At 34.6% G+C, this 13,629-nt stretch overlaps 1 protein-coding gene and 1 pseudogene across 1 annotated transcript; both read right to left on the bottom strand.

The window, feature by feature from the left end:
• Window positions 1-670: 670 nt before the first annotated feature.
• On the bottom strand, window positions 671-3,508 carry LOC103840682 (hydroxyproline O-galactosyltransferase GALT4). Its single transcript, XM_009117194.3, has 6 exons — window positions 2,464-3,508; window positions 2,145-2,374; window positions 1,787-2,077; window positions 1,405-1,707; window positions 1,209-1,316; window positions 671-1,114 (listed from the first exon to the last, which is right to left on the bottom strand). The coding sequence occupies exons 1-6, from the start codon at window positions 3,263-3,265 to the stop codon at window positions 905-907; spliced, it is 1,944 nt and encodes a 647-aa protein (XP_009115442.2). The 5' UTR covers window positions 3,266-3,508; the 3' UTR covers window positions 671-904.
• A 1,108-nt stretch (window positions 3,509-4,616) lies between these two features.
• On the bottom strand, window positions 4,617-10,113 carry LOC117128121 (annotated as a pseudogene).
• Window positions 10,114-13,629: the final 3,516 nt, after the last annotated feature.

Below are 13,629 nucleotides of genomic sequence, written 5' to 3'. Positions count from 1 at the left end.
TTCCGCACCACCCAACCTCCTTCTACTGTGACATTGGTCCTCCGCACCACCCACTCGATTATCCTCCAATTTACATAGGACTATTAATTAATGAGGTGATTGATTAAGACAACATGTGCGGTGCATCGACTTTAATCATTTGATGCTACACGTTTTTTTTATGACACGGTCTGAAAAAGAAAACAGTTACTCAGTTTGGTAATTGTCTTAAAAAGTCACATGCTGCGTCTTTGCTTTGTGCTTCAGTGCTTCCTTTCATACAGTAATTAGAATTCAGCATATTGTTCATATTCCTAGGCTTCGAATGGTGACCATCATACCGCCCCGCTCCACAGTTAACAGTAACAAAAATCTTTTCATATACTATATATCTATACATTTTTATAACTGTCAGAACCGCACCGCAGTTGAACCGCTTGTCCCGCACCGCTCAAACCGCAGACACCATTCGGAGCCCTATTTATAATCATCACAGCACTAAAAGGTTTAAATTCACAAGCTTCCCAGAACGTTAGCCAATCTTCTTACCTAACTAGCATTCTATGAGGAGATATATAATCCCTTTGCTACGATTTTAGTCACCAAATGCTCTTGTTAAGCATCTTGACAATAACATGCTGGCAATCATGTAGGTGAAACAGAGTAACTAAAAGGATTTCAACTGTTCAAGTTGAGGGATATCAGACTTGCATATATTTTGTAAAAACAGCAAAAACAATTTGACCTCTCAGTCATTTCAAGAGCCCTTCATTACATAATATTATATAATAAGATAAATTATAGTTTGTTCTATACAACAGAGATCTAAAACAGTTAGCTCCACGAAATCCCCCCATCTGCTTCTTCATTTTCCTTTCTAACGCAAAAAATCCAGAATCAGGCCAAAAGAAAACACAATGTTAAGTCATCTCAGGTTGCAGCAATGTGGCTTCCCGAGTCTCTGCAGCTTATCCCACATGCAAATCATCTGGCGAGGCGACTGATAATGAGCTGTGAAGTAGTCTTCAATGCATCCGAACTGGCAGAACTTGAGGCTGTGAACAACTGCCACTGGTCTAGTCTCGTTGAACTTCTCCACCCACATTCCCATGCTCACATCTTCCATCTTGAATAACTACAATAACACAAAAAAAAGTACCAACGCCCATATAATCAGCTGCTATATTCATTATAAAGAAAACTTATTTTCATGTTCTTGAACAACTTACTCTTAATCTCTGCTGTTCAAAATCATCGACGATGAACTTAGCTATGTCGTATGACAAGATGTAACCCGGACCATTTGCATATGGAGGATAAGACTCTTCAGGCCATTCCTGATGCAACAAAGATTGTCATACCCTCTTTCATGTTACTTGTTACAGCTCTACTGAGTTTCAGGTACTACAAAATGTAAATATTTACCTCATATGTCACAGCCCATTTACCAGTGCGCAGAGGCTTATGGTAGAAGTTAATGTTTCCAATATAAAGGCTATCTCTTCCCTTAACCTTCTCCGCTTCTTGTATCACAGCATCAACTCGTACAAACGTATCATCGTCGCATTTCATAATATACTTTGCCGCCACTGTGCTAACCCCATATTCGCAGATGGCAACCGTCTTGAGCACAACGAGGTCATAATGATCCATGTACGGTACTATCACAATATCACCAAAGTACTCGGCTTCTTTCTTCAGATCCACATTGACTTCCTTTCTTGCGTGCTAACAACATAAACAAATGCAGTTAAACCAATGACACTATATGCTAAAAATGGTATTCACTTTCACGAACTGTGCTTACCAATGCAACAAAGAACCGTGCAACAACTTTCGACGATTTGACTAGCTTTTGCTGCATCCACGACTTCCTCACAGCCATTCTCTCTGCGAAATGGTTACCAGCAGAGAGAATACCGATGAAGAGCTCCACAGGCTTCTGAGGTAACGAAGGAGCTTTCCATCTGCTTTGCATCTCTAGATGCTTTTGCGGCGCGAAACTCGGGTTTGTAGAGGGTAAAGAGGAAGCATATACCGAATGCACATCAATGTTCCCCTTCACTGCTAATCCAGTAGCATCCTCTAGAACAAATCCCTGTAACATCCATTTACATAAGTCAACGTTAAACCTTTTTACAGACCAAAAAAAGAAGAGAACTTACGGTTCTGTAAGGGAAGGATGTGATATGTCTTCCATTAACGCTGATGTGGTAACCTTCCATCCCAGCTCGAAGAGTAAGAACAAAGAGCTTCCCTTCTTCAAAAGGGTATGGCCAATCATGTGTTATCTTCTTCCTTCGTCCCATTAGCCTTTTCAACCACCATGTGTTCTTTAATTCATCATCACCATCATCATCCCTCTTCCACCTCTCACACTTCACCTCTCCATCAACTTCAACAAAAAAAAAAACAAATAAAAATCGAACCTTTAAAAAGTCAAAACCAAACAATTGTTTTAAAAGTCAAACAAGAGTCAAATACCAGAATCTTCGTCATCACTAGACGCACGACCATCACAGCGCAAAGCAGAGCCCCACTGCATCCTATAACAAGTGTTCTGCTCAATCACTGGTCTCCCACTCCAGTCCCCTTTAATCCTCGGGTTGAAATGGAGGATCCGAGGCGGGTCTTCACCCTCCACCGCCTTCAGTCCCTGCAGCTCCATCATGAACTGCGTCACCGCACCCTTCCCATCTTTCTCCGCGTGGGCCCAATGCGGCGTCGCCACGACCGTAACGTGAGATCCCAGCTTTAACCCGCACGGCAAAACCAAGATCCGGCTCCGGTTTAAAAACTCTGACCCGGTAATCGAAACCGAATCCGGACATTTCTCCGTCCGGTTCTTAACCGGTTTTTCATCCGGTTTGCTGATTAAACCGGAATTAACCCCGTCCCACATTTTCTTCCCCGTCGCAATCGCGTGCTTCGCGGTGACGTGGAAGACCGAGAACTCGTCGGTGGATCCGCCGCCGTCGAATAAACTCTCGTTGGCGAAGATTTCAGAGACGGTTTTGAACTCTCGCATTCTCCTCTCCGGTTTACGACCCGGTCTAAGACGGTTTACTTGTTGTTCTGCGATGATAGCCCGGTTTGCTTCTTTACCAGCAACCATCTGTCTCGGCAACGACGAAAAAGACCCGTCGTCGGAACCGGACCCGGTTCTGAAGATGAAAGGGATCTCGAAGCTCATGCAGAGGAGGTAAAAGAGCAGGAGAGCTAACAGGAACTGAACAAGCCCGATTCGGTTCAGTGAGGCGGAGTTGTCGAGTTTAGTCTTCTTCATTGCTCAACAAAAAAAAAAATCAAAATCTAAAGGAAACAGATTTGGGAGAATCAGGAAGACGAGAGAGGGGCTTGCAAATTTGGGTAAGACATTAATGCAGAATTGACATTTACTAAGAAGAATGAAAATGTTGCTAAAAGGATTCAGCAAAGGGCGAGACTTTTTTTTTTTTTTTAAAGATTTATTGGTTTGGGTTCCAACTTTAAGGCAAAACTAAACTGGAGAAGGAAACAAAACTCTGCTTTGAACAGCAAAATATTAATAATTCTGTGTTTTTTTGCGAGAGGTCGGTAACCGTGTGAAGATGGTAAGGCTAGTTACTGTAGAAAACTACGTCGTTTGTATCGAGTTCACACACTGGGAACTGGGAAAAAAAAGTACTGTATTATTTTAATATTTAGCGTTTGTGTTTATTTGTGTGTGAATGTGATAAACTTACCTTCTTTTTATAAAGCTTTTGAAAAGCTTTGATATTTTGTCAAGTTTAAGTTAAGATTATTCCTAATTATTGAACGTTCTTTGTGTTGCAAAACTCCAAATACGAATACAAAATAACCGCTAATTACGTTTATTAGTGGGGTAAGTTTCGGTTATATTTTTCTTGGTCCAAATTCCGAGTTGAGAAATATCACATGAAAAGTGAAATCTCAGTTTTGTAATAATATTTTAGTGTGATTAAAATAAAGACAGCCAGGTAGTTTCGAGAAGGATGCCCACCACGTATTCTCAAAAACGTAACCATTTTATAACATTATTTGGGAAGTTTTATATTTCGTTTCACATGAAATCATTCGTTTATGCGGTTTGCAAAGCTAGACACCACCAATGACAACCTACTTTAATAGTTGTTCATGTCGTCTAGTTTCGTTTTCACCGTTCAATTTCCAAATTCAAATTAGTAAAAGGTCACGGAACCATTTACTACAAAATATACAAAACACCTTTGAAACATATACATTTTGTTTTTCTTAATATATTATAAAATTATCGAGTGTTTGATTGTATTTAATAATATGACCCATGATTAGCATGTGCTAAAAGGTATTTGCGTTTACTATATAGTTGAATTCTTCAATATATAAAACGAAGCTTGACCAGTAATAGTATCGGTCCGATCTTTCAACACACTTAGAGCATCATTATCCCATGATTCCTAAGTGAATTTCTTAATGATTATTTAATACTTTAAATATACTTAAGTAAAGTTAAGAATTCTAGTTAAGAAACTTCTTTTTTGAATGATCCAATATAAGTTTTTTAATTAGGGGCTCTTAAAAAAAAATTTAAGATACAATTTATTTATTAACTAAAACATATTAAAAGATAATATTTAAAACATAGATTTTTTTTTAAAAAACATAAAATAAAGACTAGTACAATAATCAAGAATAATTTGAAAAAACATTCGAGTTCAGTAGTTGTTTCCATCACGTCCAAATTTACGCCATATATGTTCAACCAAATCATTTTTCAGTTGTTGATACATCCGAGCTTAGTTGTTGTCTTCACCACGTCCAAATTTACACCATATATATATGTAGAACCAAGAGTGTTGTGATTAAAGAGAGAATATGACTTCACCATGTCCAAATTACAAGACATCACTGTTTCCTGTAACCAAACAAAAGATGAAGCCTTTACCCTAAGAAACCAAAAACAAAAATATCCAGTGGAGCTTAATTGATCAGAAGCAGAGATGTTTCGAATATTGAATCCACGATGGATGGGGCTTACCTTAATGATACGGGTCTTCACCACTGCTGTGTTCACCGCTGCGTTCACCACAGTCGTCGTCCGTGGCGGTTTCGATCGGTCTTCTGACGGAGAACACGACAAATACCGGAGGAGACGCCATGAGGAAAGTCGTCGTCATCGTCTGTTGCTGTTTCGATCACGGTTCTCAGGAGATTACGAGAAACGATACCAAATGAGAGAAAAAAAAAATTAGAATGGTTCCCACGCTGACACGTGGTTTAAAAACCCACTTAAAAACGTTCCCAAAAACACTTAGTTAAGGATCGGTAACCCTTAATTTATTTTGTTTTGAATTAATTAAATGGGTTATTTCCTTTAGTAACCCACTAAGGACCCGGCGTGAATGATGGTCTTAGGTAATAGTTACTTTATAGGGAATTATATTTTGTAAAATAAATCATTTAGACTTGTTGCTGAATTTATATGAAAAGTCAGGCTTGAGGTTTTAACCATTGACATAACAACAACCAAACAATGTTATTGTTAGGCATGTTGAATTTTAACAGTAATAAAAAACTGGGAGCTCATTGGTCTTCAAATGAATAGTTTCATAAAGGGAAAGAATATGATTTAAAAGAAAGTTAACAGAATATACAACGAGTTGACAATAAACAATTTTTGAAGCTTGACGACGTTTTCTTGGATACAGGTTACGTGATTACTCAATAGAAATTTCATAATTTTATACTTTTATTTACGGAAATAACACTATTCGTCGAAAGCCAAAACGAAACTGGAAAATAATTGACATGCCCCCAACTGAAATATATTGGTCCCTAAAATGCTTACAACATGTTTGGGCTCATATGGAGACAATATGTTCAATAATGCTAACAACTTGTTTGGGCTCCTTTGGAGACAATATATCTCCAATCATGTTTTGCGTTTGTTGTTGGTCTAAGAGCATATGCAATGGTGAGGTTCACCAATAAATCCTTAAGAATATTTTAGTAATATTTTTTTTTTTGGTTTTTGTTTGAATAGTTAAGGATTCAAATCAAAACAGGTCGTCCAATGGTGTTTTCGAAGATGGAGTCCTTAAGAAAAAAAATTATTAATTTTTTTTTAAAATTTGAAATTGAATCCTTTACTTTTGCCATTTTTATCATGCATCACTTTTGCTGAGACTATCTTCCCATAGCTTCCAAATATCTCTAGCAGCCTTGTTTCGTTGATTGCTTCACTCAAGTTCTTCACGTACAGGTTAAACCAACCAACATTAAACTTGACAACACAATTGTCTTTGTGCTTCTGTTTCAGCATCTCCATCCTTTCAGCTTTTCTCAAAGCCCTTCCAACAAACAACTTCTTCGATCCTAATTACCAAAAGAATGTTCCAAAATCAGAAACTCTTGTCTAATAACAATCTACTAAGTACCAGCTAAGTGCAGGCAAAGAAGTTAAGTTACCATGTGGTTTTCCATTGAGAGATTCCACAGCTTTCTTTGCATTCTCTGGATGGCAGAAGTTGACAAATCCGAAACCTCTCGATCTTCCCATACCATCCCTCATAACCACAACACTAGAGACCGTCCTACATTAGGAAAACATCGTATGGAGAAAATCCTCTGTAACACTCTCGAGCAGATTCTTCACATAAACGTTTGTGAACTCTTGATTCCCAGACATAGCAGCTCTTTCATCCCTGTTAATGAACTTAGCCACAAACCTGATAAAGAAACACACCAATTAAAACATTCATCATCAACCTTCAGAAGTGAACACAGTTCAACTTACAGTTTCTTGCCATCAACCATAGAGCCGTGGGAGGCAAGACGAGCAGCAACAGCAGATTGCTCCGTAGCAAACTGAACAAAACCGAAGCCTTTACTTTGGCCATTCTCCTCAGCTACTTTGCAAGAAAGTATGACTCCGAAGGGACTAAACATCCGCTCTAAGCAGCTGCTAGTGATGGAGCTGTCAAGATTCTTAACGAAGAGATTTCCCAATCCACTACGACGACGGTACGCAACATCTTTCTGAGACCACATTATATGCATCGTCTTCCCCTTCAGATTGGTGTGGTTCAAGCACGCCATCGCATTCGACGCTAACCGCAAGAAACACGATCAAAAAGAACTTATAAGAAAAGCGATTCATCATCAATCGCAAGAAAACCTAAACTAGAGATGATCAAATCAACACAGAGATTGAGTTTGTTTTTTTGTACCGGTGATGGCGGATTCGAAGTTGACGTAAGCGTAACGCAGTGATTTGCCGGTGACGGAGTCGCGGCAGAGATGAGCGGAGACGACGGGGACAGTCAAGGAGAATTTGGCGAATGATTTGCCTTTTCGTCTCAAGCTCTGATTTTTTTTTTCTCGCCTTCGATCGCAAAATTTTTTTTTTTAACAAAACCAAACACAATAGTTCACCGAGCCAACCATTAGACGCCACGTGCACAAGGACTTGATCCTTCTATCTCTTATTTACGGACTGATCCGTCATAATCTTAGCCCAAATATTAATATTATATTCCATTTGGGCTAAGGACTTGGGCTAAGGATTCGTCTTGGACTGCTGTTGCGGATGGTCTAAGTTTTGTGCCGGTTTAATTCGGTTATAAACTTTTTAAAGTATTCAAAATTTATAATCAATTCTTGTTGTAATATGATTTCTCATTTAAATTTGTATATAAACTAAAAACCAAATTACAATAAATTGATACTTGATACCTTCTAAATTTAGTTTATTCATTGCGGTTATGATCTTCATATTATTTGAGAATATGGACATCACAGTACATCACTTGCTTGTACTGTTGCACGCATGGTAGAGACTAGAGATCAGGAGCGGACCCATGTTAATACGTAGGGGTCACGTACATGCTCTTGATTACTTGGAGTCTTGGTAGGAGCATAGCCGTACTTCAAGCATAATTTTTTTTTTGAATTATACAGAGGTATCCTGGTTCCACAGAAGTGATCCAGACTAGTCACGTGATACCACGTGTCGGTTCTCTGTCCCTGGCGTTGCCGAAATGTTAATTCTTCAGTGGCCGGGATTCGAATCCAGATGGCGGTACTCACATGTGTAAGCCCTTTTACCACTAGAGCTAGAAGTTCTGGTTTACTTCAAGCATAATCAAAAAGGCTTTCGCTTAGGCCCTCCAAAATATATAGTTTTTTTGGCCTAAATTTCAGAAAATAGTTAGTAGAAATGGTTTAAATTTACCAATTATTTATTCAACCCAAGTTTAATTATTTAAATTGATTTTAGAAAAAATAGTAGTTTATTTTATTGTCAATTTTCCAAATTGAAAAAAAAATATGTAAACTCCTAAATAAATAGGAAAAAAGTGCGGTTACTTTATATTTTTCTTCTTCTATATATTCCTAAGTATTCAACTTACAATCTTCCTATCAATATGCATTTTGTATCAATCTTGAAGCAGCTTTAAAGCATGGAAATATTATGATGTTATTGAGGATAGATGATTTGTGTTTTGAACTGATGGTTCTAAAAGAGGCTTTACCACAAGATTACAAGAGACCTCGTGAAGTTTTGAACTTATTGAAAAGAAAGGAAGAGTGTTATCCAAATTCATGGATTATTTATTAACTATCATTAACGATTTCTGTTTCGGCCGCTATTGTTCAAAGAAGCTTTTCCAAGTTAAAATTAATAGTCTTATATGCGATCAACCATGTCACAAAAATGTTAAATGAACAAATAGAATTAGTTAAGAATATAGATTATGAGAATTTGGTTAAAGAGTTTATTGAAAAAGAGGGAAGAAAGATTTTGTCTTAATTTATTAAGTTATTGTTTTCTTTTTCTTAAAGCTTTTTTCAAATATATATTATACTCTTGTAAAATAATTATGAAAAAGGCTCTATTTTTATATTTGCCTCAGGCCCCATTAAACTTTTGCATGACACTAAGGTAAGGTAAAGATATACATATGAACATCAGATGTGTACAGAGATGAAGAAAGATGATGCCATTGGTGCAGATGTTGTTCTCTTTTCATTTTTTATTCCCCTTTTAGATGGAAAATGAGACTTCCATGAGCAATCTTAGTAAGATTAAACCCTAGGTTTATATGGATGCCCCCGGTCTATTGTTGCGCTTGGAGACTCGATAAACTACACGAGTTCTTCTTTGTTCAGAATAAAGATCATGGCAGTTGTTTGAATGATCAAGTAAGTAAAGCCTATGTTTGCCTTCCTTTCATATCCATTTAGTTCTCTTCTTAGTTCTTATACAACTTCGATTTTCAAGCAATGTGGTATCACTTCACAAGGTCTGAATGCAGTGGCTTTCTGATATTTCAACGACTTGGGCACTAAGTAAGTAAGTTGGATACACTTCAAAAGCACATGTACTGCTCCAAGCCCCCAAGGCCCGGTCAGTGTCACTTCCCATTTTGTGGCAGATTTTAAAATGAAAGTTTTGTCTCTTGACCTATGTGGCATTTAATCAAATGAAAATTTTATTTCCTGAGTTATCACCTGGCTTCTAACAAGCATCTGCTATGGACAAGAAGATATAGAATGATCTTGAAGATATTAGAGTATATCATAATTATGATGTAAATATATTATTTAGATTAAATAACCAAAATGGTTTTAGAAGCTTATAGCTTAGATTCATAGGCATATGATATGCTTGAATTGTAGAAGCACTAGGCTTGGATTCAGAAGTCTGTAATAGACTTGACAAACGGAAGCTCAATAGCTTAGATTCAGAGGTTCATGATGAACTTGAATGATAGAAACACTTGGTTTAAAAAAAACATTTAAAAGAAGCTCAATGGCGTAAAATTGAAAAGAAGAAGAACCTCTATATGGCATGGCTTAATGAAAATAGAAAAAGCATGAACGGGGCCGAGCCGATTGTTAGATCATTGTAGCTCTGATACCATGTAAAGAATGATGAGAGTAGATGATTGGAAGAATATTGTATGGACTCTCATAAGTTTATATTTTATATATATTAATCGAGGATCATTTAAAAAGTTATAACCTTAAGTTTGTACTAATTAAAAATAGACCATGCTTAAATGTCACTTAATTAGCATGTCAATTTAGCTTATGTGTCAGTTTAAGAATCAATTGGAAAAAAATGTTGATCCAAATTTAATTACTAGGGAATATTATATAGGCAATTCTCATAAATAGATCATTTTCAAGTTTTGGTCACAAAAATAGACCACAAAGAGGAAAATGAACAAAATGTTTCATTTAATAGGTAAAAAGACACTAATACTCTAGATATATAAAAAAATAAAAAAAATAAAATAAAATAAAATAAAAAAAAAAAAAAAAAATAAAAAAATTTTTTAATAGTTTTAGATTATATGTTTTCAAATTCGAACATTTTTATAAAAACAATTTTTGAATTTTTTTTTCGAAATTTTTTTTATTTTTTTTCTAATTTTCTTTTTGTAATTCGAAAATACTTTTTGAAACTATTTTTAAAAATTTTATTTTCAAATTTTTAATATTTATTTTCTGTTGTATAAAATTTTAAACCTCAAACCCAAATCCCCACCCCTTAATTCTAAATCCTAAGGTTTAGATTAGTTAACCCTAGGGGTATAAGTATATATTTACCTCTTTAATGAAACATTTTGGTCATTTTGATTCTTAGAGTCTATATTTGTGATATAAACTTTTCTAGTGTTATCCTAAGGTATTTCCCCTATTATATTAACCCAAAGTATAAGAAGCGTGTATTCTTTCTTTAAATACAAGCTACGGAATTACCTAATATGATTAACATATATATGATAATTAATGACTATGAATAATAAAGATTTGATAACAATTTTTCCATTTTTCTTCATTTTTGTTTAATTTTATATTATTAAAAAAATTAAACAATCACATTAACCATATAATAAAAAGTTAGATTTTTTTATATGTTATTTTTTCTTTTTAAATGATTCTAAAATACAAAAATGAGGAAACCTTATATGTTATATTTTAAAAAAATTTAAAACGAATTTAAATTACAAAAATGAGAAAACCTTATATTTTTTCAAAATGACTTTAAATTACAAAAAATGTAATTTTTCCTTAAGCATACGACTAAAAGATTAAAATGACATGTATCAATTTAATGGTTGATCTGAAACCTTTCAAAACCATATGGAAAATAAAAGTCAAAATAATTCAACTGTGAAACAATACTGTTCACTTTTTTTAAAGAATGTGTTCGGTGGAAAAAAAATAAGGTCTTGGTGTTATAATTTGTTTCTTCAATTTGATCAATCCATGATATATTAATTATAGTTTAGTTCTACAATTTTTAATAAAAATTGATATAGTCCATCGTAAATAAATTATATAATAACAACAAAAAGCATTATATATGTATAAATAAAATGATCAAATATATAAAAAAGTTGTCGATAATATATACGAATAAACTAACCATGCGCAAAGCGCATGTCTTATCCTAGTACAACTTATTTTTGGGTTCACCCCATAGGGTGAACCTCTAGGTTCACCAACTAATAGGATTGCGTTATTTCATATTCGATATCTTCTAGAAAAAGAAACAAAATATTGTCAAATTATATTATGTTTTTTAAAAAAAATTAAATATAATAAATAAAAATAATAGTAGTTACAAAAAAAGAATTTTTTGAAAAAATATTTTTAACTTCGTCTGCAAAACACTAAACCTTAAATCCTAAACCCTTGGACAAACCCTAAAACCAAAATAAAAAACACTAAACATTAAAACTCTAAACCCTAAACCCTAAAATCTAAATCATAATCCCTAAACCATTGAGTGTTTTAGTGATTTTGATTTTGATTTTATGATTTATCCAAGGGTTTATAGTTTTCCAAAGGTTTAGGTTTTGTGATTTAGGTTTAGGATTCTGGCATTTTGCTGACAACGTTAAAAATATTTTTTTTTGTAACTACTACTATTTTTTTATTTTTTAAACATAATATAATTTGACAATATTTTATTTCATTTTTTTAAAATATATCGAATATGAAATAACAAAATCATATTGGTTGGTAAACCTATAGGTTCACCCTATGGGATGAACCCAAGAATAAGTTTTTATATATACTATGATTTACTAAACTATTGGGGTGATTGGTGTTGGTTGTAAGTGCTCTACACAGCCATAATTCTTTCTAGAGCAATAAAATCAAAGCAATCAAGCTTTATTAATAAAAACTAAAGATAGAGCCTAAAATCTTTTAAAAAAATATATATATAATAATTATAGAAATCAATTTTTATACAGTTTTAGGTTTACTGCTTTTAAAACTTTAAAATAAACCTACAACAATAAAATTTAAGGCTAAAACTACGAAATCTACAATTTAAATCTTAAAGCAAAAATTCCAAAGTTACAACATCTCTGTCAATCAACCCCTATGATAGATACGAATATATAAAAATCTAAATAATAAATACATAATATTTTTACATCATAATTATGATATACTCTAATATCTTCAAGATCTTTCTATAGAAGAAACAACAACTCAACTATGCAGATAGCGATTCAGGTATATTCTTGTGAATTGTGATCCAAACTTACATCTGTGGGGACTTTTTGAGCTCTTTATGATATCATAATATCCTTCTTTTAAAGTTTATTCAAATCAGCTTGCAGAAGCTCTGTTTATGAATCCGGAAAAGGCAACTACAATTCTACAAAAGAGCTCTAGAACTGCTCGGTCCAGACTTTGACGCTGCTGACTACAAGTACAAGGTAATATGTTCTTGCATTAGTAATATATATGACAATTCAAATCAATATCTATTGAAGGAAACAGAAGAAATTATACTCTCTTTTGGGATCAAATAGGTTACTGGAGCATCGTATTTAAGATTGATGTTTTTAATGAAATCTGGTACAAATTGTTGTTACTCACCGGCCAATCATCCACTGGTACGGTACACTCCACTGGTACGGTACACTCCCAAAAACACTCGTATCCAGTTTTTTTTTAGCTAACTCTTGTGGCGTTTACTGGTGTTCTTTAAGTCATATACTCCTATGATATATATAACCAAATTTGTTGATTCAGGACACATCTACCTCTGCGTGGAGAGACTAATGTTTACAATTGTGATAGGAGAAGAGTTACGCCGCAGAACGCAAGGCCAGACGCTTATACAGCATGCTAGAAATCAAAAGCGGAATCTTCATATTTCAAGTTTGTATGATTACACCGAAAAACAGCACCGCCTTGTTATCTTCTAGACATGTTTTTGCGTGTTGTTTAATATAGTTTGAATCATTATGGTCAATGTAAAAGTTGACCGCTATCATTCTATGTAAATTTGCCGTTTGACCAAGAATAATAGACATTCTCGGAAGTTCACATTATCCATGTTTAAGACTAAATCGACTTGGTCTAGTATTGCTTATAAATTGCAAAGGAAATTGAAGAGCTTCTATCATCTTCTTTCCAGCATGATTCATGATGCATCATCACCCTACGAACATTTTAAGTGTCATATGAGTTTTAAGAGAGGCATATTTGGTGTGGGGGAGGAGAACCAACAAAGACCGTTTCTTCCAAAGCCTGACGTGGGCAACAAAAGCCAACGATTGAGATTAAGAAAAGATCAACTAGAACATGTTGACAAAAAGAACCCAAAAGAATCCAAGTCTAACATTAATT

Source organism: Brassica rapa, chromosome A09, assembly GCF_000309985.2.
Source record: "Brassica rapa cultivar Chiifu-401-42 chromosome A09, CAAS_Brap_v3.01, whole genome shotgun sequence".
Lineage (NCBI taxonomy): Eukaryota > Viridiplantae > Streptophyta > Magnoliopsida > Brassicales > Brassicaceae > Brassica > Brassica rapa.
The sequence above is the reverse complement of the archived record's forward strand: the minus strand, read 5'-3'. Positions and strand labels throughout refer to the sequence as shown.